This window comes from Malus domestica, chromosome 14, assembly GCF_042453785.1.
Source record: "Malus domestica chromosome 14, GDT2T_hap1".
In the NCBI taxonomy this organism is placed as follows: domain Eukaryota; kingdom Viridiplantae; phylum Streptophyta; class Magnoliopsida; order Rosales; family Rosaceae; genus Malus; species Malus domestica.
In genome coordinates this window covers 21,672,117-21,700,016 of record NC_091674.1, presented here as the reverse complement: position 1 = coordinate 21,700,016, position 27,900 = coordinate 21,672,117, and the positions used below count along the sequence as shown (strand labels likewise).

Here is a 27,900-nt window from a genome sequence, read left to right as displayed (position 1 = left end):
ACATCGACTTTTCTAAATCAAACCACAAAGGTTTTCAAATCTCTGGTCTATGCTTATGCTAGAAACTAGACCTAGAGTTAAATAGTTCGGCTGAAGCCTACAACTTCTAAGTTTCCTCATTCCAGACCAACTCAAAGGAACTTGAAGAAGTAGAGAGATTCCGGACCACTCAACAGAATCCAACGAATACAGGGTTTCATACCAACTAAATGGAACCAGATATGAGTTGGGATTTTGGACCATTCAATAGAATCTAATAGAGATAGAGTTCTAGACTATTCAAATGGCAGTGGGTGGCAAAGTTGTAGGAAGAGGAAATTCAGACCACTCAATGGAATCCGAATCGAACACGTTTTCAAACCACTCAGCAGAACCTTGTCACGCTGATCCCGAGATACGCTAGGGATTGACACTTGGCAGCTGAAAGTAAGAGTACAATTATACATAAAGTCAGTTGGGACTCATACATAATATATCAAATAATCAACAGAAACAAAAATTACAAATAAGGGGAATAAACTTTATTCTCAAGTGCACTGCATACACCAACTACACCCCTTGAAAACCTCTTTATCTAACCGCTACATGTACTTTACAAGAAACAGCCATACACCATGAGAATCATGCACTAGGCAAAGCAAAAACTCGTATAAGCTGCAAAACTCGTGTGAGTGGCAATAATACAAGGTATGTGAGTTAAAAACAACATTTTACAATCCTTTATATATATAAAATAATCTTCACTCACAACTCTCGATTGAATCCACCTAGTCATCCAACCGTATTTTCATGATTAATTCACACATGCACTAAATCATCTTTTTCATATATAATAAAATCATAGGGTTAGATGCCAAATCATAAAGTTCCACGTTCCAAAACCTCTCATGGAATCATATAACAAGGATACAAAAAGTAGGGTTCCAGAACCTCTCATGGAATCAGATAGAAACTGTGCACAAAGTTCCTAAACCTCTCAAGGAACCGGAGTAGAATTTCAAAACCTCACATGGAATCCGACAGGATGTAGGTCCATAACCTCTCATGGAACCGAACAAATGTAGCATTCCAAAGCCATTTATGGAACCTACTAGAAGTCAAGCAGGATTCCAGAACCACTCATGGAATCAGGAAGCAAAGTAACAAACTAGGGATTTCATATCCCCACATGAAACGAGAAAAAAAGTATACAAGGTATCAGTCATTTACTAGCCCTCTCAGTTCGCAAACATTTCAAATATACATACATATACATTTTGTAAAGTATATCGGTACCTAGGTAATGACCATTTGTAAATCCATGTTATACACACAAAGTATATAACAAGAGTATTTCATATGCAAAATACTTCATCATATAATATTAAATTCAACTCACCTAGAATCCAACGCACTTCCAGAATCAACAGAATTGAATCATCATGCAAAACGAGATGCACGTCACTAAGACATCACATGTCTCTGATGAGCCAACAATGCTCTGATAGAACCTAACATCGTACACAACACTTCACTTAGAAAACTTATCAAGATTGACATGCAAAATGAGGCATAATATTACCTGCAAGTATATCGAGACATATGTAAACCAGAAACGACAATCATCATGATGAGTCAACTAACCTCCATCAAGCCTCAACAACATTCTATTCTAATTTTGCGACGATCAAACTATCAAATTGTTGTTAATTACGAAAATCGTACAGTAATATAATTATACCAAAGTCGAAAATCAAACCATCGTATCAAATTTCAATAAATGAACTTTGGATATAGGCTCAGGACATCGAGAACATCTTTCAGTCCAAAAGCCATGTTTTCAAGTTTTCCCACGCATCGCCACAAACCCATTTTTCCGACTACCTCTAAATTATACTAGACTTTATAGGCATGTAGAGCTCAACATAAGCAACAACTTTTATACTTGTGACGAAGTGCAAAAGTTGATGAAAGACGGTCAAGTCTCCAGTAAAAGTGGCGGGTGCCTAAAACTTTTTGGTGTCAATTGGTCCAATGACGTCAGGGTTAGGTTTTACTCTTGGGATGAAGAGCTATAAAACCCAGGTGGTGGTGCCAATCGCAGCTTTGCAGATTCATTGGAAAATAGATAAAGAAGCCGCCAAACTCGTGGGATAGGCTGAGGAAACCTCAAACTTCGCAACCTCTAACCGCCATGTATGGTGTTTCTTGGGTAAGTTTTGTAGGGGAAGTTTGAGCTTCACAATGGTGGTTGTGACGTCGAAAAAATTTGTCAGCATTGAATTGAATTTGCGTTGAAAAACGTCTAAGTAGCGTGGATCGATGGAGTCAGTGGGTCGCGATTTGGGCGTGGGATTTCTGGTATTTATGGTTTCCTGATATGGCGAGTTTCCAAATTACCAAATTACCAAATTGTCCTTCACCACTGAAGGTAATAACTTCTTTGTTTCAACTCTGATTTACGAAAGGTTTTTGCCTACATGCTCGTGGGATCGAGCTCTATCCACTTATTCTAAACTCACCTCCAAACACCGAAGTAAAATTTAAAATGACAAAAAACCCTTGAAATATTTTTTTTAACTGTAAAATAAACAGATAAATAAATAATTAAATTTTGGGATGAGACATCACACCAACACCACCCCAACACTATCCCTGCCACCATAATCACCACCCCTACTATATCCCCCCCCCCCCCCCCCCCAAAAAAAAAAAAAAACAAAAACCAAAGGCACCAACTTTACTCCCATCATCTTGCAACAATCACCATGTGCCATTTCTACAACTATATTGTCATTACCACCTCATAAGACCACTTGGTCATGATCATGATCACCATTTTAATGAAAACTTAACAATAATAAATGCTACTTAATAAAATGGTCATTAAAAGTCATGACAACTCACATAATTTATTAAGTTCTAGCTTTGAACTCTTTAGAATTATGCAAAAACCTATCATATAACTGTTTGGAACTCGATCTGTCATCTCTCATTCGAGTCAAGTGAGCGCGCGTTTGAGTAGAACGAGCACACGTTCGAGTCGAGTTGAGTGAGCGCGCAATCGAGTCTAACAACGTACTTCCAAATAATGAGCTACATTTGTTATCCCTTGTTCGAGACGAGCGAGCGTACTTCAACGTGTAGTTAATTTCCACGTCGGCTCACTCGAACACTTCTTAATCCAAGTGAGCCCAATTCATTTTCTTACCATGTTCGTGATCCAAATGAGTTTTATAAAGTTAGTGCTTGTCATGAAGCGAGAATAGAGTTTTTTTCAAATCTTAAGCGTGAACTATGGAGAATATCATAGCAAAAGAAGCATATTAATTCCAAATCATAGCAAAAGAAGCATATTCATTCAAACCAGTTACAATCTTCCAAGTCTTGATTGTCTCCATCAGCCTTGATTTGGAATTAATACATGTCTAACTTTTGCTACGATCTTCTTCACATTTCATGCTCAATATTGGAACTTTGAAAACTCTATTCTGCTTCATCACAAGCACTAACTATGTAAAACTTCTTTGAACCACAAACTTAGTAAGAAAATGAATTGTGCTCACTTGAATTAAGACGTTTTTGGGTGGGTCAACTTGAATTTTTACGGAATGATTGTCATTGAATTGAATTTAAAACCCCATTCCTTTGGTTATTAGAAAAAATAGAGATTTCAATTGGATTAAAAAATCACATATCAATTGGTTTAAGAACACTCAATTTTCATTTGATTGGAGGAATCCTCGGATTTGATAGGAAGTTGTGGCTCATAGCCCCTTGTTGTGAGTATATTTATAATTTGTTAAAAACAAAGAAAAAATTATTGATTAAGGAAATCATCGTTTATTACTATGGACAAGGATTGTCTGCCCTCCCACTTTCGGTGCCCTCCCATGCCCTCCTGTTTATGTGGTCACGGTTAAGCCACGTCAACATTTTATATTACTATTTATTTTTGTTTTATTATCTATATATAAAATAATATAAAATGTTGACGTGGCTTAACCGTGACCACACAAAACAGGAGGGCACCGGAAATAGGAGGGTACGGGAGGACACCGGAAGTAGGAGGGCAGACAATCCTTGTCCTATTACTATAGCACTCCAAGTTGGACAAGGATTGTCTGCCCTCCTTGTTCCCGTGCCCTTCCATACCCTCCTGTTTGTGTGGTCACGGTTAAGTCACGTCAACATTTTATATTACTATTCATTTTTGTCTTATTATCTCTATAAAAAAAAATATAAAATGTTGACGTGACTTAACTGTGACCACACAAAACAAGAGGGCAGACAATCCTTGTCCCTCTAAATCTCCAATGAATTGAGTCATGACCCCACCTCACTCCTTTCAATATAAATCATTGACATAGTACACTCATGGATTATAGAGTCAATAAATCGAACCACTCACACATAAGCCAAATATTTATGTGAGGTCTTATAAAGAGCTATCCTCACGTCAGCGACAACATCTGCACTATTCCTCATCATAGTTAGTAACTTAGTGATAAAAATAAATTCTAGTCCTTTGGAAACTGTGCATACTAAATTATGCTAAGTTAATATCATGTTTTATGGTGGCAATTGTGCTTTTATCACACGGACATAAATTACTCCATTTTGTGGATGTACGCGGATCTAAACATTAGAAAATTATATTTTAGTCCTTAAAAATGATCACTTTTAAATAAATACCGTAAGGAAGGGTGTTCATTGGGTTTCTCGGGAACGGCTAAGAATGTAGAAACACAATGGCGGTTTGGGCTTCAAAGACATTCAATGTTTCAATCTCGCCTTTTTGGCTAAGATTGGATGAAGGCTTATTCACAATCTAGAGTCCCTTCTTGCCACTGTGTTGAGAGATAAATACTTTCCGGGGAAGACATTCAGGGAAGTAGGTGGTGGAAGGGGAACGTCTTGGGGCTGGAAAGGCATTTTTGAAGCACGCAAGGTGCTAGATAACGATATTCGGTGTCGGGTGGGTGATGGAACTTGCATCAATATTAGGGAAGACCCGTGGTTTTCCAAACCTTCTACCTTCAAGGCTTAGACGCGGGAGGGCTTGCAAGGAATTATAGTCAGTGAGCTAATTGATCCAGTCTCAATGACTTGGATGACTGACATCATCTCTGCAGGATTTTACAAGGACGATGTTGCACAGATTCTCAGTATCCCCTTAAGCAGAAGCGGGCGCAGTGACAGGTTGGTCTGGCACTACTCTGAGAATGGGTCATAAATGGTTAGGTCTAGATATGGGGTTGCATTGGGGCTTTTGGAGAATGGATCACTGGGGAGGAAAGGAAGGGGATCGCCAAGTTTGAAAACGAACATCAACCAAGTGTGGAACAAGATATGGAGTTTAGAGGTCCCAAACAAAATGAAATTCTTTGTCTGGAAGTGTTGTAATAATGCTTTGGCAATCAGAAGAAATTTGAACAGAAGACATATGCATATTGATAATGTATGTGTGGTGTGCAACCAAATTCATGAGACAGAAAACCACATATTCTTCAGGTGTGAAATCAGCCACCTATTTTGGTTTTGCTCCCCAATGCAACTTAACTCCTTTGAGTTGGAATGTGCTGATTTCTTGGCAACTTGGGTGAGTTTTTGCAACCGAGTCAAAGGGAAGGAGAACGAAGGTGAAATTTTGCAAGAATTTGTTTTTGGGCTCTGGCGTCTTTGGAAAAACAAAAATGAGATGGTTTTCAAGGGTGGTCACCGACAACCTTTAGAGATTCTGGAGCTTTGGAAAAGGAATATTTCCGAGTTTAGAGATGCAAGAATGCAAGGGGACGAGGGTGCAAATCAATATGAGGCCACGAGGGTTGAAGCACCGACAAGATGGAGTGAGCAATGGCGGAAGCCAGGGTTCGGGACCATTAAGGTCAACACCGGTGCGACTTGGTGCAAGGGGACCCTGTGCGCTGGTGTGGGCTGAGTGGCCCGCGATTTTACAGGCCTGTTACAAGCGGTGGAAGGCTCGAGCGGTTTATTCTGTCACAATGCGGTTGCGGTTGAGGCCAATGCAATTCGTGACGCCTTGGAGTTTTGCATTAAGCAAGGTTTCAACACTATGATTGTTGAATTTGATGCTAAGGTTCTTATCCAAATGATCAGGAAGGAGCTTAGCCATGAGTTTAGTTTGGAATGTATACTTGGTGACATCGAGACTCTAGCATGTGGCTTGGAGTTGGTGACTTTCGAATTTGTTTCTAGATAAAGTAACCGTGCGGCTCACTTGGTGGCTAAGTATGTGTTTAAGGAGGGCCGGGGTTTTGTTTGGGATTTTATTGGGCCCGACTTCCTGTTTAACATCTTGGCACATGATGTAAATCTTTCTATCCGTCTATAAAATTTCTACCTTGAGTTAAAAATAAATAAATAAATATTGTAAGTAAGATTAAAAACTAATTTTAATCTTTTGACTCGTTTTCAAATCAGCATTTTGTATTCCACGTCATATTTAATTTCTTTTGTGTAATTTTATTGTTATGTTTTGTCTTCTTATACTACCCCTAAATATTGCTATTAAATGGTTTCACAATTGAATGAATTTTTAAAAAAAAAAATTAAAATGAGCATCCGGCATTTAAAGATGAAACATCAAAGGAATTAAAGATTAGGCTTCTTCTTTAGAAAACGAGATTAGGCTTCTGCAATTGAAAAAGAGATTAGGCAACCATCCATATCTTGGCTGATTTCTTCAGTTACATCTGCTAATTACGATTTTCCCCTTTTTTTCTCATCATTTGCATTAGGTCTCTCTCTATTTTCTTTCTGTTGGTTTTGAATGGCATATGCCTTGTGTATCTAGGTGGATTCCAACAATTTGCAATGAAGAGAATGTGTTCCAACTTCAGTAACTTTTTTGTGGCATTGTGCTTGTGATATTTCTTATTTTATTATTATTTTTGTTATTTTGTGTCTGTTGATTTTATTATCGGGTTTTGATCATTTTGTTAGTGTATGAATTGTTGAGTTTGGAGTTGGGTTTGATCTATTGCATCTGTATTCGATTAGGTTCGATAAGTTAGATACATTCAAATAGGTACAATAATTTAGATAAATTCGATTAGGTACTATAATGTAGATATATTCAATTAGGTACAATGATTTAGGTACGTTTAACTAGGTACTATGATTAAGTGTTTTCAACTAGATACTATAGTTTAGATGTGTTTAGCTATAGGTACTAATATTTAGATACATATACTTTTTTGGTGTATTATATACGTGTGATACCTTGACTTTTTTTATCTTGTAATTTAGGCATGATGATATAATGAAAAATCTTTCCAGGCACTATAATCATGGAAGAAATCAAGCACAAATTAATCAAAGTCAAAATTAGTTTCCTAATAATGTGGAATATACCAAGAAGGTCGAATGTGTAGGGAAAAATTCCATCTTCACCAATTTCTGATAAGTTTTTTGCAAATCACTTAAAGCCTAAACTTTTTATTTTTATTTTTAAAGAAACTGACTTAGACATCAAAGATCCATTGGCGAGATGGGCTCAAACCCTCTCCATCTCGTGTCTGCATAAGACTTTAGCCTTATTCAAAGGTGTTTATTTGTTTTGTAGCTACAATTATGTCAAGACTGAAGCCGGTGAAATTTTACTGCTAGATGACATGTATTCCACTTGTAAAATGCTTGTCCTAACAAAATGAAATGGCATTGTCAAGAATGTGTCAGTGCGACATTAGCCTTCTAGAAACGATTATCTTTTTTCTTAATTAACTGCCAAATAAAACATGTGGAACCTGATAGCTCTTTCATACTATATAAAACTTAGAGGCTTGTAATTTGAGTATCAAACTCAAAACCTAGTGATCTTTAGTAATGAGTACATGGCGCGGTGATGCAAGGAAGGGAGGGGCTAAACACTTTATAAGCCTTTGCAATTTTTTATTTTATTTTAAACTTTTCAATATTGGACAATTCTTCACATATGTAGTAATATAAACATCAAATGTTGTCAGACTACACATTTGGCTGTCACTTACAATCATATACAGTAAAATCTCCCTAAAAGTTATACAGTTGGGGCCAAACCAATTTTATAACTTTAGGGGTGGTTATTACTTAATACAGGTGTAGTTAATGTTGTATTTCCTAAATAGGATTCCTTGGGCTCCTCCAAGTATTTTATTTCTTGCATATGTTTGTAGTCATTGACAATTATAACTACATAGAGGCGTGTTTTCTTAAGATGGGACTAAAAAAAATTATAACTTATCACAATATGGAGTTTATTTCAATACCTAACTGGTCCTAAGTTAGGACTGAAATTTTTTATGACTTTAAAGCACTGTTCTAAAAATCCCCGTCCAAGCGCTAGGTAACTGGCCACTGCCACGAATAATCCCTAGGCATTTGAAAATAAAGAAATGATGCCTAAACCTACTTATGCACTTGCCTGGAGCGCTAGGTGCTCGACTAGCTCGCCTGGACCCACCTAGGCACCCCCGCCTAGGTCATGACTCTTACTTAAACAAAAAACAGATAACTTTCATTTGCAATTTTTTTTTTGATAAATTGTAAGAGACTTGTTAAATACTTAGATTAACACACATTATATGTTTGTTCCCCATGTTTTCATTATGTTCTAATACTTTAAAATCTATATGTCATTATATTTTGCAATTTATATATCTCAATGAAATTATGTATTTTTTAAGTGTAAGAAGGTACTTATTTATATGATATACAATAAATTTACTTAAATTTGTCTAGCCACCTAGGCGCTAGGCTCTAGCCTGCCGTATGACTATCGCCTAGCATCTTTTAGAACCTTACTTTAAAGAGGTTATTCCATTATAGAGTACTACTTTAGAGAGGTCTTAGTGTAACAAGAATGCTGCTTATTTTAATTAAGGGGGCTTTAATGAAAAAGGCTTGGGTTAATTTTATTTTAACAAAAAATCAATCTATAACTTTATTTAATGAAAAAGACTTAAACTTTAACGAAAATGACTTAAATTTTAATGAAAATGACAAAAGTTTAATATAATAAAAAATAAAATAGAAAAAAAATGACGTGCGCTCTTCCATTACACAGGATGTGGATCCTCTCCTGAGCCCAAGGGGACTCCCTGTTTGTTGCCGTTGGATGAAAATCCAACGGCCCAGACTCCTTGGTCAGGAGGATCCTCTCCTTGGGCTCAAGAGAGGATCCAAATCCCGTTACACAGACTGTTTCTGAAATTGAACAACACTACACTATTTCTGAAACTAAACGGTAATGCATTATTTCTGAACTGAACGGTACTACACTACTAGAAATTTTGACTTTACCGATAAAATGAATTTGTCGGCAAAAGTCAAAATTTGTCGATAAAGACTCTTTCACGACGAAAAAATTTGTCGGCCATTTTGTCACGCAAAGCATGTCGTGCAAGACTCTAGCCGACAAAATTCAACATTTCGTCGGCTATGAAGTGGTTCTTTCCCGACAAAACATATTTTGCCGGCATTCTTAAACCCCAACAAAAAATTCTGTCGGAAAAGGATTTTTAAGCCTACAAAATGCACCGTTTTGCCAACAAGATATGTTCGTCGGAAAAGATATTTTGTCGGCATTGCCTTACTCTATCGACAAAATTAGCTTTGTCGGGAAAGAATTTTAATTCATTAAAAAAAAAAAGCTTGAAAACACACAAAATAATTTCTAATAATGCTGCTTTGATTAGTAATATGTATATGTACAATGGTTATACAAAGTATTATATTATACAATAATCCTATTCTACTCCCATTCCTCAATTATCGGTTTAGCAGTAGCTTCGCAATAATATCCTGCAAAAATAATACAAAATCGTAATTATTATGTATGACAACATAAGAAAGAGCATCCTTAAAACCGAAACAATCAAATTGTAGCTAGGAATCTTTCTATAAGTAATAACATTATGGAGCTGCACTGATTCACATAACATCATGAAAAAGATACATTCAATTGAACATACTTTAACATAACAATCTGTTAGAAAATGGGGATGGGCTGCAATTAACACCATAGTTACACTAAACAATGAAAACTTAACCAATTTGTCAACAAGAAAGCATGTAATCCCGTAATCAAGCATATAGTCAGACTTGAATTTCACTTGCATCTTGGATGATAAAGCATGTACTCATGTAATCAAGCACATAGTAAAAGATATTTCAAACCTTGCAATCAACATCTCAGACCACCTGCCATTTGAGAGGTACTCTTTAATCCCTTAATAAGATGCAAATAAAAATGAATGAAAGAAGGTACAATAAGTTACGCAATAATAATTAAAAGATATTCAACTCTGGGATTAATTAGTAGCCCTCAAGAATACAAAGAAAATCCTCAAACATAAAAAATTTCTCACAACTTGATCAAATTGTATTAATGACGACAATTGTAACTTATTGGGGAATCAAAATTGCTTACACAATGCTCCTTGCTCATGTCTAGGATAGACATAATCAAACTATTCGTCCATGTACTTGGAATAAACACAAGGCAGAGAAAGCAAAACATACAATATATTCCTAGCACAATCAAACTTACCTGTACAAAGCTCCTTGCTCAGTGTGTTGTGCACAATAGGGGGACAAAATATACAATATATTCTTGTCATCAGCTGAATGGGAGAGTAACACAAGTTAGGAACCGATGAGAAAACATAACAGAGGGATAATTTATACGATATACTTGAGATAAAATTCACCATCACCAGCCTCATAAGCAAGTGCAACTACATTAACTTCAATCAGGCGCACCTGGAATAAAAATAACAAGACTAATTTAATAGTATTATTATTATAATTTTGATGAAGAGAAGACTAAGTTAATATAGACTTGCACATGTTACCACATCTACATATGAGTTGTGTAACAACTACATATGTTGGATTATTCAAAAGATTTGCAAACAACATGGAGTTTAGAATGGTTTAGAGAGATCCTGGCAAATAGCTAACATTGTACATGTTAACTGTCAATTTGAAGAAGGCATCACTTGCATAAACTAAAGGCATGTCTGGTAAGTGCAGATCAGTTCTGCAAGGCAACACAACCATATCAAAGCAAACAAAAAGTACAATCATCAGTAAGATTGTAAGAGATAAAATTAAGGCTGAACTGAGAAGGCCTACCCCTGATAAGCTGGATCTCTTCCCACAAACTAATATGGCCATTAACTCCGGACAAGATGTTATTAACTGCAGTTGCAGCTCTCGTCTTCTCTACATCACTTGCCTTGCAACATTCTTCAATGTCGGATCCTGCGTGTTACATAGTAAACTAAGACTCAACCACAACAAAATTTTGGTCACAATCAAAACCAGAAACCACGATCAACATAGCTAGAACACCAAAAAGAATGTAATTTAACATTAACATCACAACCAATCATAGATAACAGGAAGCCACAATTGGAAAAGTTATATATTACAACATTACTTGGAACAAAAGAATTGAGATGTGGCATTACACGAATCTTTACTATCAGCATCATCTAGTGCAGATTCCAAAACCTTCGCCCTGTTCCTCAATCCCTTCCACAAAACATTCGCCCCTCTATGTTCGGTCGAGTCACAAATAACATGTGGGGATTAGGAAGTGGATCAGCAATCAAAATTAATAATCCAAATTGTCGTATACACCAAGCCCTGCAACTTAAAAGGTTAAATTAAATTTTCCAACTTAAAACCCTATATTAAATTCTACAAATTGAACTGGCAGACATAGAATTAGAGAGGAGAAGGAAGATAATCACTTAAAGAGATCACTGACCTTCGAGTTCTTGGCAGCTTTGATGGTTTTTTTTTTATCCACCCTAATAAACATAACACACAATAGGCTCGCAACCTAATACAAATTCAAGCCCACAAATTCCATTTCAATTTTGACAAAACAAATCAAAAAAGAAAATTGAAAACCTTAAGAGAATTACAGAGACAACTGATGGGTTTATGCACCAGAACTAGAATTGAAGATGACAATTAGAAGGGAAAGAAAAAAAAAAACCTTTTCGAGGGCTTTGAATTTGACGCCGGTTTCGATCTCCAGCGGAAGGAGGCAGTCGGTCGGTCTGTGTATTTGTAGCGACGAGGGAGAGGGAGAGGGAGAAGGAGTGGGACGGAGAGACAACAGCTTCGTGTTTGACTAAAGCGCTTAATTCTTTTCTTTCTTTTTTTCTAACTCCGCGCTTCTATTTTGAAACCGCGCTTCCAATTTGAAACCGCGCTTTTATTCCGCGCCTCATTTTTGGTTAATAGTTTTACCCTCAGCCGAGGAAATATTTTTTGTTGCCCCGAAATCGTCGTCTAGTATTCTAAGATAGCAGGGAAGGACAATTTACCCGTCAAAATTAAACTAGTCGGGACATTGCATTTATGCCGACAAAATGAAGGTCGGTTAACATTCGAATTTTCTCGGCTAAAATTAATGCTATAAATTGGTTTTGGCTTGAATATTTAGTCGACAAATTAAAATTTTAGTCGGTAGAGGACTCTTGTGCCGATAAAATTTTACTCTGTCGGCTTAGAATTTGTCGGCAAAATAAGATTTTCTAGTAGTGACTATTTCTGAAACTGAACAATACTACACTATTTATGAAAACCGAACACTAATTATTTCTAAAACTAAACACGAGCACTACATTATTTCTGAAATTGAACATGAGTACTGCACTATTTCTGAAAGGTTGTCATGCACTGAGTATTTTTAAAACTAAATATTGTATCCTCCAAGAATTCTCACAACCATTCTTCTCTCTCATCTTCTTAAATTTGTCGGCACTTTCTGACCTTCCAAACACCTTTTATTCTTCTAATTTTCTTTGATTTTCAACCTATTTTTTTGAATCACAAACCCAATAAAGATGTCTTAATGTTGTAAAAGGGTACGAAAAATAAAGATGTAAGCGCCTATAAGCACAGCAAAACAAGGCCACGTTATACTATTACAAACCTATAATACCAAGAGAAAACTCAATAATTACGTTTAGTGACTAAGATATTTGTCTTCGTCCGTTAGGTTCCTAGGAGAATTCTGTCATCCGGCCCAGCTACCATGATCTGCTATGCATTTACCATTAATAATGTCTTCATCAATCATATAATATAACAAGGGACAAGGAAATCGGAGGGAGAATTCTACATGCATTACAAATTACAATTACTATAATGGGAGAATTTTCTTCGATTCTCATCTTTCTTCTTTTTGTCTTTCTTGGGTTTGTGATTCTTATTAGGATTTATTTTCTCGGTTTTTTTTTAGGGAACTTTAATGAAAAACTTTCGGTACTGTTCATTTTAACGAAAAACCACATTTTTACACTAAAAAGTTAATCCTGGTACTATTCACTTTACTCTTTATTTTGTCATTTTCGTTAAAACTCAAAGTTTTCAAACCATTTTCATTAGTTTTTCCTTTTTTTTAGTAGAAGCAAGCTTCCAATTGCTATAAGCGGGGAGTGGTAGATTTTGTTTTTTGTGTGTGTTTGTTTACAAGAAATAATGGGTTTCATTATTGTTGGCCACTTAAAGAACTTTTTGGGACGCGTTTACTAATCCGTAATCAAATTAAGAGGAATTAAATTGAGGAGGAATTGAATTGAGGAGGAATAGAAATGAGGGGGAATCAGAATCAGATTCCTTTTGAAGTTGTTTACTAAAACTGTCTGGAATCAGAGTATGAATGACATTGATCTATATAACTGTTTACTAATTCACATGAATAGGAATGAAAACTATTGTGATTACTAAAATACCCCAAATTTAATTAATCTATTTTATATGCTAATTATTTTTAGTAAATCTTTCATTCATTCTTTTTTTTAGAAGAGAGAACCATTATTATTTTGTATTTTTTAGTAAAACTTTTATTGTTATCTTTTTGAAATTTTTAGTGGAATTCTCATGCTTATCTACTAACCTAGAACCCACTGTCCTCATCCAAATTGGCATTATCTAGAACCCACGGCTCATAGCCTCATCTCGGCGGAGAGATCACCGTTCCTACCGCTTCTTCTTCGGCAACGTGCGGGCGTCGGAGCCTGCACCTCAGCGTGGGACTCCGCAACCCCGAGCTCCAATTCAGGTCTTTCTCAGGTCTCTCTCACATGAACCCGCTCCTCTCCCTCGGCCTCTCTGGTACCACTCTCTTCTCCGTCACTTTCGTTTCCTTTTGTTGCTGAATTTTCTGTTATTATCAATGGTGGCAACTGGGTTTAGATTTTCTGAAGATTTGATTTTTTTTTCTTTGGGTATGCTTGCCATTTTTGGGTTGATTTATTGTGCCGAATCCTATGGAGGAGGAAGTGGAGGATTTTGAGGTGGTGGAGCGAGAGGAGGCGGCAGAGGAGCAAAGAGCTGCTGGAGAGGATGGCGGAGGACAGCAAGGAGCAAAGAGCTACTGAAGGTGCAGGACATTTTGGGAAGGAAAATTTGATTCCGGATGGAGCCTTCTCCCCAGAATCCAAATACTACCTTCTTCTAGGTAATCCAATTCAGACAATATCAAGAGATGAATTCCTGATTTTATGTGGGGCCCGCAGAACTGTTCATTCCACTTAAGTTGGTAAACGGAGGAATAATCAGGAATGGGGAATGATTCTCATTCCGCCATATCCCTTCCCCCTATGTAAACACACCATTAGTGTTTTGCATGTGCTATATGTTGTAAGCGTATTTGGATAGGTGTTTAATTTTTTGTTCTTATCGTTAAATAAAATTATAATATATTTTTGTTAAAAATAAAAAATTGTAAAGTCTTTTTCATTAATTTTTTTTCTTAAAAGTTTCGGTCCCGGACAACATCACATCAGTTTTTAAGAAGCAGCCCAAGAGGTGCTTTTAAGAGCATCTCCAATCCTTAGGCTAAAAGCCACATTTTTTAGCCCGGAAAATTTGGCTTTTAGCCCAGAAACAATTTTTCTGCTCCAACCCTTCTGGCCTAAAATTTTAGCCCGGGATTATTAAAGAATGAACTTAAGCTAATTTTTTTCTTAAATCAATTTAAAAAAATAAATAAATATGTAGACTATTGTAAATTAATTTTGTGAACATTTTAATCTAAAAAAATTTAAATTCCAATAAATATTGAAAAATCATTAAATTTTTCACAAAGCAAGCCTTCAAACGACAATTAATAAACTTAATTAATAAAGCACATAATTCATACACTACATAAACTTAACAATCATATCCACCATCTTCACTTGGTGATGGACTTCGTTGAAATGTTGGGATATAGGGTTCAGAGGATTCATCATCTTGAAACATACTCCTTGAAGCAGACTTTCGCATAATTTCCTTTTACTTACCACGTAAGAACTTCTTCCTCCCTGGAATATATTTGCTGAGGTCCTTCATCATGAATTCAATTTCAAACCTATTTTCCTCCCTATCTGAGATTTCCTTCATTTGCAAACGCATTCGGGCCGCTTCTTCTTGGCGAGCGCTATGAGTTTCGTGCAATTTTGCAATTCCGGTAGCAAAGTCTTCACTCGTCAAATCTTGGGCCTTCCCTTTTCTTTTTTCTTCCTTTTGCTTATCTCTTCCCGGGGGTCTTGATAAAGAAGGAGATGGGGTCATTTCATCGACACCTTCATTGACACCTTCATTTCTCGGTGCAGCTTCAAGTTGAAATAATCTTCCCCATTGTTGGTCTGCATCGGTTGCCCACCTCGGACAATCCTTGAGGACGTCCCAAGCATGTTGCAACTTAAAAACTTGATTTTTTGGTGTTACTCTTGTCTTGTAAATTTCCATTGCTTTGTCACCCTATGCAAAAAATACATAAAAATAATTAGTTGCAAAATAATATTATGTACATGACAAATAAAATATCAAGAAAAAAACTCACAATTTCTATGGCGCTCCTTCCACTAGGCATGCCAACCATGGCTCTCTCCAAACTTCCATTCCATAAAGTGCATGCTTTGTTGATAGTCTTCCACTGATCATAAACACCACCACTGTCCCGCCCGCCATCGTTGCAGTTTTCTTGAAACTTTGCAATGATTTTATCCCACAAAACCTTTTTATTTTGATTTGTGCCAACTGCACCATTTTCGCTAACAGAAACCCATGCCAAGCATAAAGAAACATCTTCCTCACAGGTCCAATTACGACCTCTAACATGCTCTCTTGCCATGTTGAATAATTTGGAAATGGAAAGAAATGGTAGAAAGATAAATTGGAAGAATTGTAGGAGAAAATTGAGTTTTGTGTGGATGTTTGAACAAATACAGAGATATTTATAGAGTTTTTGGGTGAATTTTGAGTTAAATAATTTTTTTTAATTATTTTAGCCGTTGGATTTAAATTTGGGCCGTTAGATCCTTTCTTTTACTGTTAGATTTGATTACATTCGATCTCAGCCGTTGGATTCAATGTATTTTAAAATAACATATTTTTTTTAAAATGAAATTTGAATTTGGACCGTTGGATCAACCAACGGTCCTTAAATGATGGTAGTTGGATGGGGAAAAGAGCCATTAGGCTCGGGGGTAGTGGCCGACAGGGCCTTGGCAGTGGGACCCTGCGTTGTCGGAAGCAAATGCAAACCAGGCCCGTGGGGCGCGTCCGCGAGTGGGCGGGCCAAGAGTGGCCCAAATTGTGGCGAGTCCACGCGGATAGGGGGGAATTTGGGGGGGAATTTAGCCCAGTTTTAGCATTCCCCCTTTAGCCAAATATTTTAGCTTGGATTGGGTGGTGTTTGGGGGGGGGAATTTTAGGCTAAAATTTGGCTTTTAGCCCAAGTTTGGAGTTGGTCTAAAAGTTTTGCGGTTTTTTCAACGCAAGTGGAGGCAATTAATAAATTTTTTGAGCTATCCATATTGCCCTCACTTTTTATAATCAAAGAGACTTATCCTCCACTTTACTCTTTCTTCTTCCACGTTCCAGTTGCAACCCCTCTTCCATTTTTTCAGAGAAAAAAAAAAATAATACCTCCATACAAGGACGAAGAAGTTTTGGTCGCACAGACCGAGAACGAAGTATACATTTGGCCGCGTATTAGCATTGCCCACGTCCACAACGAATTCACAAAGAATGCAGTTAGGTCCTAGATTTAAGTTCAACGCACCATTAGGGGTGGTTTGGTATGGGATCCCAAACCGAAAATTTTTAGGATGGAAATTTGAAAACCAATCCCGAATCAAAATTTCAGTTTCGGAATTTCTGAAATATTTCGGTATTTCTGGATGGTTCGATATTCTTAAATTTCATACAAATTAAAATACCAATCATTCATACCAAGTCAAAACAGCATGCAACCAAAATAAAATAAGTAACAAACCCAAAAGCAAAATAAAATACTAAGTTACAAACCTAATATGTTTGAAAACTAACAATACAATTTTTTGATTTCATGCTGAAGAACAAGACACTTTGGTTGAGAAGTAGTAGTGTAGGGTGAGTGTGTGTGGGAGGTTCGTACTAGTAGATGTGGCGATAAAGGGCTATGGTTACTACCTGTAGATCAAATGTCAGAGTTAAAATTCTGGAAATCCACGAGTCGGATGCATTGAACAAATGGACCAAAGGGCTATGGTTACTATCTGTAGACCATACCAATTATATTGCTACTAGTAGTTAGCAACAATTCAAATTTATAATAATGATATATATATATATATATATATATAATATTTATTTTCAATTCGGTATGAGATTACTGAAACATTGAGGAGACAATACCGATTCGTGTACTGAAATTTCGGGATCAATTCGGTATGTCATTCTAAAAATTTCGAGAATTTTGGTTTGGGACTTTTTAAGTTTGGAATCGGAAATCTTTTTGGTTTAGTTCGAGATTTTCCAGGAATTTTTCCTAGACTTACGCACCACCAAAGTTGGCCATAATTAAGGTTGTGGTTTTTGTTTTCTTTTAGTCCGCCTCGCAAACCTGAATCTCAGATAAGGATATTTACTCGTATTCCATTATAAAACATTTCCCTCCCCAATTATTCTTTCTACTATACTTTTTAGGGGTGTGATATCCACACACTCCATTTTACTTCTCACACATCTTTTTAATTTTCGGCCGTCGGATCGGATGAATTGAAGAAGATCAACGGACATAAATTATCAAGGGGTGTGGGAGAAGTAAAATGGGGTGTGTGGATAGCACACCCCTACTTTTTATACATACAACGATATATTTGCATTAAAGGTAAGGGAAATAAATTGGTTCCAACTCAACATGTACAAGATTTAAACATATAACCTTTAAATTACAAGTGATAAATAACATTACTAAACAATAATACTAAATGATATATCCTAATCAATAATCCATATGATAGCCTTTCTCGTCTCCAGTGGGTCATGACTTGTAAAATGAAAAAGGTGAAGGATCCGTGTTGATATAATTATCACCTAAAGAAGAAAGCCAAAATATTTACTCTATTGGACACATGAAATGCCGTGTCAACCAAGCCAATATGAACATGAGCTAAACTTTAGTTAACTAAACTGTTAATTAGGTTAATTAAAGGAGGATTTGTCGTTACATAGGTTAAAATGGAAAGAATTGTTATTACACCAATATAAAAACCTTTTTTTTAATTTTTTTTTAGGAAAGACCAATATAGAATTAGAACCTGCACATTATCTAAGGGGAAACCGTCTCAATACACTATCCAAAATTATCATTTGTCCAACAAAAGTTTGTCCGACGAACTACATTTTGTTTGGCAAAGTAACTTTATCCGACATAATAAAAAATTTGGTCAAACAAAATTGATTAACGTTTTGATTTTTTTTTAGAGACTTTAGGCGATGCAATATTTTGACGCGCAAAGTTTTCACACCAAAGGAAAAAAACTCCCTTTTTTTTCATAAAACATTCTACCAGTCTTTGAAATGAACAAGGAACTGAATTAAGCACGAGAACATGGTGAGAAAAATAATCCAAGACAAATTATTAATTTCTGGAATAGGACCGATATGAGAGGGGATCCCAAATAACCTACACAAATGAGCCACATTCAAAGGCTCTACTGTGTGGCGTGTTTATCACGTGGCACTATTAGTACGTTGTACAACAACACTTTCAAAAGGAACAGGGCGTGGTCGTGCGTAGGTTAGCGATCCTTTATTTATTCCCAGTCCGAGCACTGAGAGCCCCACTCAATTTCCTCTTCCGTTGCTTCTCACTCACTCACTCACTCAATTTCTTCTTCCGTTGTCTCAAATTCAACTATTAATTTCTGACATTTGCCGCATAATTTTCTTTACATAAGATTCATTTTGCAGCAAGAGAAAAGATAAGCCTTTTGATTCAATAAAACTCCCCCTCGTACCGTGGAGATTTCTTAATATCATGGAGGAAATTATATCCTCTTGTTCTTCACAAAATTTTGGTCAAGAAAACTCACCCACACTTCAACGCCTCCAGTTCTTACTTCAGAACCGCCCGGAAAGGTGGGTCTATTCAATTTTCTGGGAAGCCTCAAAACACAGCAATGACCTAGTTTCTTTGTCGTGGGCCGGTGGCCATTTTCAAAGCACTAGGGACTTGACCTCCCAAAAAACCTACAACAAAGTCAGTCATCACCAACCCAAATTGGGGTTCGATGTTCTGGAGAGGAAGAGGGCGATCAGCAGAGAAGTTGAAGCTCTTTTCCATGAAGACATGGATTTGGACGGTGGAGATGTTACTGACGCAGAGTGGGTTTACTTTTACACCGTCTCTTTAACCCAGTCGTTTACTGCCGGCCAAGGGAATAGTAACATTCTGGGCCGTACGTTTTGTTCTGGTGGATTTGTTTGGCTGGCAGGTGATCATGAACTTCAATTCTATGAGTGTGAGAGAGTGAAAGAAGCAAGAATGCATGGAATTCAAACATTGGTTTGTATTGCAACATCATGCGGAGTACTTGAACTCGCTTCCTTGGATGTGATCAAAGAAAATTGGGGTCTTGTGCAGCTATCAAAATCACTTTTCGAATCAGACAACACCGCCACCACCACCAACAAAGTCTCAAAGCAGCTGAGCAGCAGTCTTGAGAATCATGTTCCTCTCTTAGAAAGTGGAATGTTTTCAGGAGCTGATAAAAACGAGTGGGCAACACAAGGTAATCAAACCAATCCAAAATTTTTTATACAGTGAGCAATACTGCTACCGACTACCAATTTACGGATCTAGTGTTGTATGGACAATGATTTATGTAGATTGATATCTAATACCGATCAATCTTTCCCGTTTAGATGACATTTACGAGTGCATTTTATTTGAAGTACTCACATGATCTCCACTCCAGATACCGATATTTTGTTGATATTTGTGTATTGACTTTAAAGTTCAATATTTTGACATGAAGGTGGTACAAAAGAAGCAGCTCCTGTAAACGTTGGTGGATCATCATCAGACTCAGGACCGTCTGACTCTGTTGGAAACTTAACCTCTAAGAACATAGAGAACATTCGATTAAAAAAGAGAGGAAGATCATCAAACCGTGAAACAGGCAGACCAGAATCACCAATAAACCATGTTGAGGCAGAAAGACAAAGGCGAGAGAAGCTTAACTGTCGATTCTATGCCCTCCGCTCTGTCGTTCCCAATGTGTCCAGAATGGACAAAGCTTCTTTACTTTCTGATGCAGTTGTATACATCAATGAGCTGAAAGCAAGGGTTGGGCAATTGGAGTCCAAAATTCAAGCACAACTTCAAAAGCCCGGTGTTGATATTGGAGGCCAAACAAGCTCCATAGTTGATCATCACCAGACAAGGCCTAGGCTATCATCAAGTTATAATAATAGAGCAGGTGGGGCTTTGGAAATGGATGTGAAGATTGTTGGCTCAGAAGCCATGTTACGAGTTCAGTGTCCGGATTGCGATTACCCTAATGCTAGATTGATGAACGCACTCAAAGACCTGGAGTTACAAGTTTATCATGCAAGCATATCAAGCGTTAAAGAGTTGATGCTTCAAGATGTTGTGGTTAGAGTGCCCCATGGATTCACAAGTGAGGAGGCCATGAGAACTGCTATTTTAGAAAGATGGTACAACTAGAGTTATAGTTCATCAATAATTAGTTTACCTTGCCAATAACGAGTTATTTTGGGTATTTATGATGATCTCATTCTTCTTCGTTGTTATATTGCATGTAACTCAAAACTGAATATGTATTAGCCAAATTTTAGGAGGGAATGTATGTGTAATGTAATTAAATGAGAATAAAAAATACAACGATATATACATGAGGAGCGGAGTGAGGCTAAGCCACATCATGGATTAGGCATACGAATTTGGTATCAAACTGAGCATCTACATAAGTGGAACATAAGACCTCTTACTAACAAGTGAAAAAAAAATACAATTAGTATGACGTGGCAAAAAATTGAAGAACACATGAACCTTTAATTTATAAAATAGAGGATTCGGAACAAAGAGAGCGAGATTTCACAACATTTTTAACAGAAATTTAGATAATTTGTGAGTTACTGGATTACCTTGTGGATATAATATTTCTCTTTAACACTACAACTAATGTTCAAATCTTCCCCCCTCGTTCCTCCAGTTGCGAGTTTGCTATCCCCAATTTCATATCTCCTTTGGGTTTCTTGTTTAGTTTTTTGATACGTGTCTCTCAACTTAACTCCACATCTAACATTGCTAGTTTTACTAAAATTAATTAAACATAAATAAAACTAAAAATTAAACATAACAGATCAATTTGGGCCGTCTATTATTACTCAATTTGGGCCGTCTATTATTACTTGAAAGTTTTGAAGGTTAGAAGCCTAGAAAACATAATATAAATTTTTTGCTGTTGTAAAGTCGACGATATGTGTGCAGTGGAATATAATAAATAAGACACAATATTTATGAGGTTCGGCAAGTGTGCTTACGTTCTCGGGGCAGCAGTAGTAATTTTTTTCATTATCTGAAATAATACAAGTACAAAAATACTTTCACTATTTTCTTTTTTTTCTCTAGTCTGGCTCACTAGTAATTTCTTCCGCATCTCTCTTCTTTCCTTTCTTTCCTTTGTATATTTTTTTCTCATCTCTTTCTTTTCTTTCTTACTTCTTCCTTCCTCTGTATGCTCTCATCTTATAGGCAAAAGATTACTATAGCAACACTATTCACTTTACAAACTTTCCTCAAATGAATAGTGAAATACTGTGCATGAATAGTAACCCATATGTTTTTCTTCATATGAATAATAATTCATCTGATTTTTCTTTGGATGAATAGTAACGATCTATTCATGTGGGCCATCCATATATTATATTACAACACTTCCCCTTAGATGGCCATATGTCAATTTTGTTTGCCTCGTTAAAACCTTGATATGTTTTGGATGCTCTTCCTGATGAGTATCTCCTCCTGATTTCAAATTCTTTAATTTGACTGATTACTGTGTTGATGTAATCTGATGCCATTCAGGATAGTTGGAGTGTTTGCTTCTGAAGGTGGTTCACATGTGCTCCAAATTTTACTAGCCACACGTTTTAACCAAACTCCTGTATTTATGATAGATATGAAGATGTGGCAATAAATGTTGCTTCCTTGATCGTTGTAGGATCAATTTATTTTCATATGTAAATACAAATCATTTCTGAGAGCGATTTGTACGCATGCTAGAGAAATATTCAAATTTTTGCTTGCCCAATAAGACCATGGCTATTAATAAGTTCTTTGAAATAGAATAAGCACATGTCTATAATTTCCTAGAGTTATCAAAGGATAAGCTTTACTTCATTCTAATACCATATGTTGCTATTGTGCTTTACAGGAAATATAACATCTGACTAAGTGTATTGTACTAAATACAGTAAGGCACATACCTCACTAAGATATGGTACTTCTGGATCAAATATCAATTCATCATTTCCCTCATGAGGATGAATGATCTTTCTTAGTGTCTAAATATTGGTTAATCATTTGAGTATTTAACTCATAATCTTCAATCCATATGGTTTTTTAATACTATAAACATTGTGGATAAGATTTGTATTGGCATATTGTTTGATCTGCAGCTCGAGACAATATTTCTTTCAACGCTTTATAATCTTTCTAGACTCTTCAAGAGTTCCAATCTAATATCAACCCTTGCAAGAGATTCAATGTGTTGCAACAATATCATAACGAAAGCACTCATTAAGGCAGTTTATACCATTCATTGGTATTGAGTACATAATTTATGTTGTACCCTTCTAGGGCTTTCTTTAAGCAATTTGAATCCTTCAGGAAATTTCTACACTTTATGACACATTCTCCTTTTGAATTTATATAGAGCAACTTGCTTCCATGTATACTTAAGGGATCCAAAACCACTCCAAACCCAAATCCCACCCACGCCAACATTTCCCCCCTCAAACCCACCTCCTCATTCTCTACCGTTGCCACGTCATCCTCCTCCTCCTCCTCCTATCCATCCCCCAAACCCAAATCCTCAAACCTAATTGCACCCTCCTCTGTAAGCACTCGCCGTCGGCCACCTTCGACCTCATCATCCTCATTCTCGTCCTCTTCTCCAGGACCTTCCTCATCACCTCCTACTTTTTTCTACATCTTCAACTCCATCTCGCTCTTCCTCTCTCACTTCACCCTCTACCTCCACCACATTCCTGTCCCCTACGTCGTCGGCTTTGTTGATGCACAAAATCGGTGAGGACTTTGGTACAACAGAAAGTGTTAAGTTTATGACCTTTGCTAGATTGCCCTAGTCGCTAGTGTGGATAAGTATGTAAATGGATAGAGACAGGGAAGCAAACACAAGATCTACGTGGTTCACCCAGATTGGCTACATCCACGGAGTAGAGGAGTTCTTATTAATTGTGAAGAGTTTACACAAGTACATAGGTTCAAGCTCTCCTTTAGTGAGTACTAGTGAATGATTTAGTACAAATGACATTAGGAAATATGGTGAGAGAATGATCTCTATTTATAGAAGAGAGTTTCTAGTTTCATACTGACATTGACACATGTCGTGTTGTGATAGGTATCTGATGTTGACACATGTCGCGTTATGATTGGCTTCTAATGTCGACACGTGTCACACTGTGATTGGCCTCCTGGTTGGAAGGAAACTCTTTTGGGTCCTTGACGGTATAACGTTGACCAGTGCTCAGTAGTTTCGAGATTGGTCAAGTATGGTACAAACAATGCTCCCCTAAGTTCCCGAGTGAGGGAAGTTCCTCGGTTGGGGACTTGCAAGATCCAAGGCATTGAGTAATCACGAAACTTCTAAGTACCGAAGTGTGGTATCATTTTCACTTGCCTTATCTGTCTCATACATAGATGTGGCATTTTCTCTAGAAGTACTTTTCCTCCATCCAGGGGTGGTATCTTTAACCGATGAAGATGCACAAGGTAATGTATCAATTTTACTTGAAGCTTACATGTAGTTTCGGGCTTGGTCAAGTGCGATACAAAACCCTATAGTAGGAGTCCCCCAAGTCGCCGAGCTAGGAGATTTGCCGAAAGAGGTAACAGATAAGGTAAGCAATCAGACTTCCAAGCAAGCAACCTGGATCGAAGGTTCGACTTCGGCTTCCGGTTGATTGTTCTCTTTCTCCTTGTATCGTAAACAGCAACAAGGATAAGAAAAAGCAAATGGAGAAGAGATGATATGAGATTTTTTTTCTTTTGAATGAGTAACTTTCCACAAGCTTATTCTTGAACTAGGCTGGAGAGTTTTCTGGTTTCCTCCAGAGTATAAGGCCGACTCAAGAATTTGAGGGTCAAAACAAGTCCATCAAATCTAGAGTACGTTCGACCCTGATGATATGGGATACTTTTGATGTTGACAAAGTAGTGGATGTATCGGCACGTGTTATGTTATGCTTCTCTCCACATGCTTCCTTGTATCATTCTTACTTGCTCTATCTGTTCCTCAGGTAGAATCATTCTTACTTGCTCTATCTGTTCCTCAGGTAGATGTGGTATCTTCTCTAGAAGCATAAGATGTTGAAGATGAGTACTCGAGAGCAATGCCAGGTAAGTAATTAGGCAAGGGGTTCCAGGCAGTCGGTTCCTGACTGGAAGCTTGATTCCAAGTGCTGACTGATTGCTCTCTTTCTTCTTGTTTTGTAGGTAAGAATAAGGCCAAAGGAAAAGACAGGGAAAAAGCATGATATAGGATACTCTTGCTTTTAACCCTGATGATATGAGATACTCTTGCTCTGGTATGGCTTGTTTGTAGAGGTATTATCGGGATGAAAAGAAGCTAAGTATTTCAAGAGACTCTGTTGAGAATGCCCTCTCGGATGTGAAGAAAAGTTGAGCATTTTTTTTATTTGCAGGTCTGCCTGGCTGTGGAGGATGGAAGTTGACATATATAGGAGTCTTCCTAACAACAAGTAGTAGTATTATTCCTTTACCCTTCTTGGTCGTAGCAATGTAGTGGGAGCTGCAAGCTTCATGTGTTTTAACTTTGTTAGAGCATTTTGAAAAAGTGGTCTGTGCTATATGGAAAGATGATGTTGCGTGTGAAGATTGCAGACAAGCTTTATCCAAGGAAATCTGGCTTTCGAAGTTCGGAGAACGGTGCCTCTTCAGTTTTTGAACAAGCAATCATGTTGGAAATCTGGCTCTCGAGATTCAGATAACGGTGCCTCTTCGATTTTTGAGAAAGCAATCATGTTGGGAGTCTGACTCTTAAGATTCGGAGAGCAGTGTCTTTTCGATTTTTGAGAAAGTAATCATGTTGGAAGTCTGGCTCTCGAGATTTGGAGGGCGGTGCCTCTTCGATTTTTTAGCACGTAATCTTGTTGAGAGTCTGGCTCTCTAGATTCGGAGAGCGGTGCCTCTTCGATTTTTGAGAAAGCAATCCTGTTGGAAGTCTGACTCTTGAGATTTGGATAGCAGTGTCTCTTCGATTTTTGAGAAAGTAATCCTGTTGGGAGTCTGGCTCTCAAGATTCGGAGGTCGGTGCCTCTTCGATTTTTGAGCACGTAATCCTGTTGGGAGTTTGGCTTTCAAGATTCGAAGAGCGGTGCCTCTTCGATTTTTGAGCAAGCAATCTTGTTGGGAGTGTTTTCTCGAATATGAGTAACGGTTGGGCATTTTTGCCAGTCTGCCTTGCCACGGAGCACGGAGGTTGACACACATTGGGACTTTCTAGTTATCAAGCAGTGGTGCTGTTCCTTTACCCTTGTGGGTAATAGTAGGGTAGCTGGACCTTCAAAATTTATGTGCCTAAATTTTGGCAGAGATCTTTGGCAAAGTTATCTGTGGTACCCGATGAGCTGATGTTGCGTGTGGAAAGTGGTGCCTCTTCGGAATTCGGAGAGTGGTGCCTCTTCAATTTTTGAACCAACGGCCCTGTTGCCCTTTCTTTTATAAGGGCACCAATTGTGTGCAAGAAGTACATTCAGAGAGTTATTTCTTTTAGGAATTTTCCCTTTACTTTAGAAATTTATTGCACCTCATTTCTCCTTCATCATTTCTGAGAATGTCTGGCCCATCCGACCATCGTTTTGACTTGAACTTTGGTGAAGAGGCAGCCATGCCTTCTCAAGACAACATATGGTGCCCATCCTTCTTATCCCCTACTGGTCCTCTTATCGTTGGGGACTCTGTGATGAAGAATGATATGACCGCTACGGTGGTGGCTAGGAACCTTCTCACTCCCAAAGATAACAGACTACTTTCCAAACGGTCTGATGAGTTGGCTGTCAAGGATTCTCTGGCTCTCAGTGTTCAGTGTGCAGGTTTTGTGTCTAATATGGCCTAACGCCTATTTGCTCGAACCCGCCAAGTTGAATCATTGGCGGCTGAAGTGATAAGTCTCAAACAGGAGATCAGAGGGCTCAAGCATGAAAATAAACATTTGCACAGGCTCGCACATGACTGTGCTACAAACATGAAGAGGAAGTTCGACCAGCTGTAGGAATCCGATGGTCAGATTTTACTTGATCATCAGAGGTTTGTGGGTTTGTTCCAAAGGCATTTATTGCCTTCGTCTTCTAGGGATGTACCGCATAATGAAGCTCCAAATGATCAACCTTCGGTGCCTCCTCCTTCTGGGGTAGTACTTAGGCTCCGAATAATCACCCTATGGTGCCTCCTCTTTCTATGGCTCTGCCGACTGTTGAGACTTCTCCTGAGCAACCTTTGTGAAGGCTCCTTCTTGTTTGTTTATTTTGATTCATGTAAATGTACATATTTTTGTAACTTATCGGAGATATCAATAAACAAGCTTTGCTTCATTTCAATGTATTGTGTTAAATACACCAAGGCCTTCTTCACTAAGTTCTTTGAATTTTTCCTTTTGTTGAAGCTTGTATGTTGAAGCTTTGTGAGTAAAACATGTAGGTTGAGGTAGTGCTCCCTTAATTTCCCGAGTGAGAAAAACTTCTCGTTTAGAGACTTGAAAAATCCAAGTCACTGAGTGGTCGTGAGACTTCCGAGTATCAAAGTGCAGTAGCATATGGTAGGAGTCCCTCAAGTCTCCGGTCGAGGGAATTGACGAATGAGGCATTTCCTTTCTAAGTGGTAGCCAAAAACTCATTTTTCATAAATATTTGTTATGAAAGTTGTTAGACCCAAAGAAGAAGAGGCCTAGGCAATATTTTTTTTCGAAATTTTTGTTTTCGATTTTTCGAATTTTTGAATTTTTGAACTTCTGAAAAAAAAAATATATATATATATATATATATATATTTTTTAAAGCTTTGTAGGTGAAGCTTTGGTGTTGGAGCTTTGTAGGTGAAGCTTTGAGGTTGAAGGTTTGTTGGGTACCATGAATTGATTTAGCTTCACACTATCTTGATCAAGATAGTGTGAAGCTTTTGTAGGTGAAGCTTTTGTGGTGGGTGAAGCTTTTGTTGGTGAAGCTTTTGTTGGTGAAGCTTTTGTGGGCGAAGTTTTTATGGACGAAGCTTTTGTGGTGGGGGAAGCTTTTGTGGTGGGGAAAGCTTTTGTGGGTGAAGCTTTTGTTGGTGAAGCTTTTGTTGGTGAAGTTTTTA

General features: G+C 37.4%; 2 protein-coding genes across 2 annotated transcripts; both read left to right on the top strand.

Annotated features, from left to right (window-relative positions):
- Positions 1-5,530: 5,530 nt before the first annotated feature.
- Positions 5,531-6,202, top strand: LOC114822904 (uncharacterized). The gene is made up of 2 exons (XM_029098061.1): positions 5,531-5,876; positions 5,940-6,202. The coding sequence occupies exons 1-2, from the start codon at positions 5,531-5,533 to the stop codon at positions 6,200-6,202; spliced, it is 609 nt and encodes a 202-aa protein (XP_028953894.1).
- Positions 6,203-19,063: 12,861 nt separating this feature from the next.
- Positions 19,064-21,183, top strand: LOC103433533 (transcription factor MYC4-like). The gene is made up of 2 exons (XM_008371798.4): positions 19,064-20,054; positions 20,301-21,183. The coding sequence occupies exons 1-2, from the start codon at positions 19,301-19,303 to the stop codon at positions 20,990-20,992; spliced, it is 1,446 nt and encodes a 481-aa protein (XP_008370020.3). The 5' UTR covers positions 19,064-19,300; the 3' UTR covers positions 20,993-21,183.
- The last annotated feature ends 6,717 nt before the right edge of the window (positions 21,184-27,900 follow it).

Bases quoted from the DNA above. Each gene is read 5' to 3' on its own strand.
- LOC103433533 (XM_008371798.4), top strand. From the start codon at position 19,301: ATGGAGGAAATTATATCCTCTTGTTCTTCACAAAATTTTGGTCAAGAA. The intron at 20,055-20,300 runs GTAATCAAACCA...TTTGACATGAAG, and splicing joins AAACGAGTGGGCAACACAAG to GTGGTACAAAAGAAGCAGCT.
- LOC114822904 (XM_029098061.1), top strand. From the start codon at position 5,531: ATGCAACTTAACTCCTTTGAGTTGGAATGTGCTGATTTCTTGGCAACT. The intron at 5,877-5,939 runs GTGCGACTTGGT...GCGATTTTACAG, and splicing joins GACCATTAAGGTCAACACCG to GCCTGTTACAAGCGGTGGAA.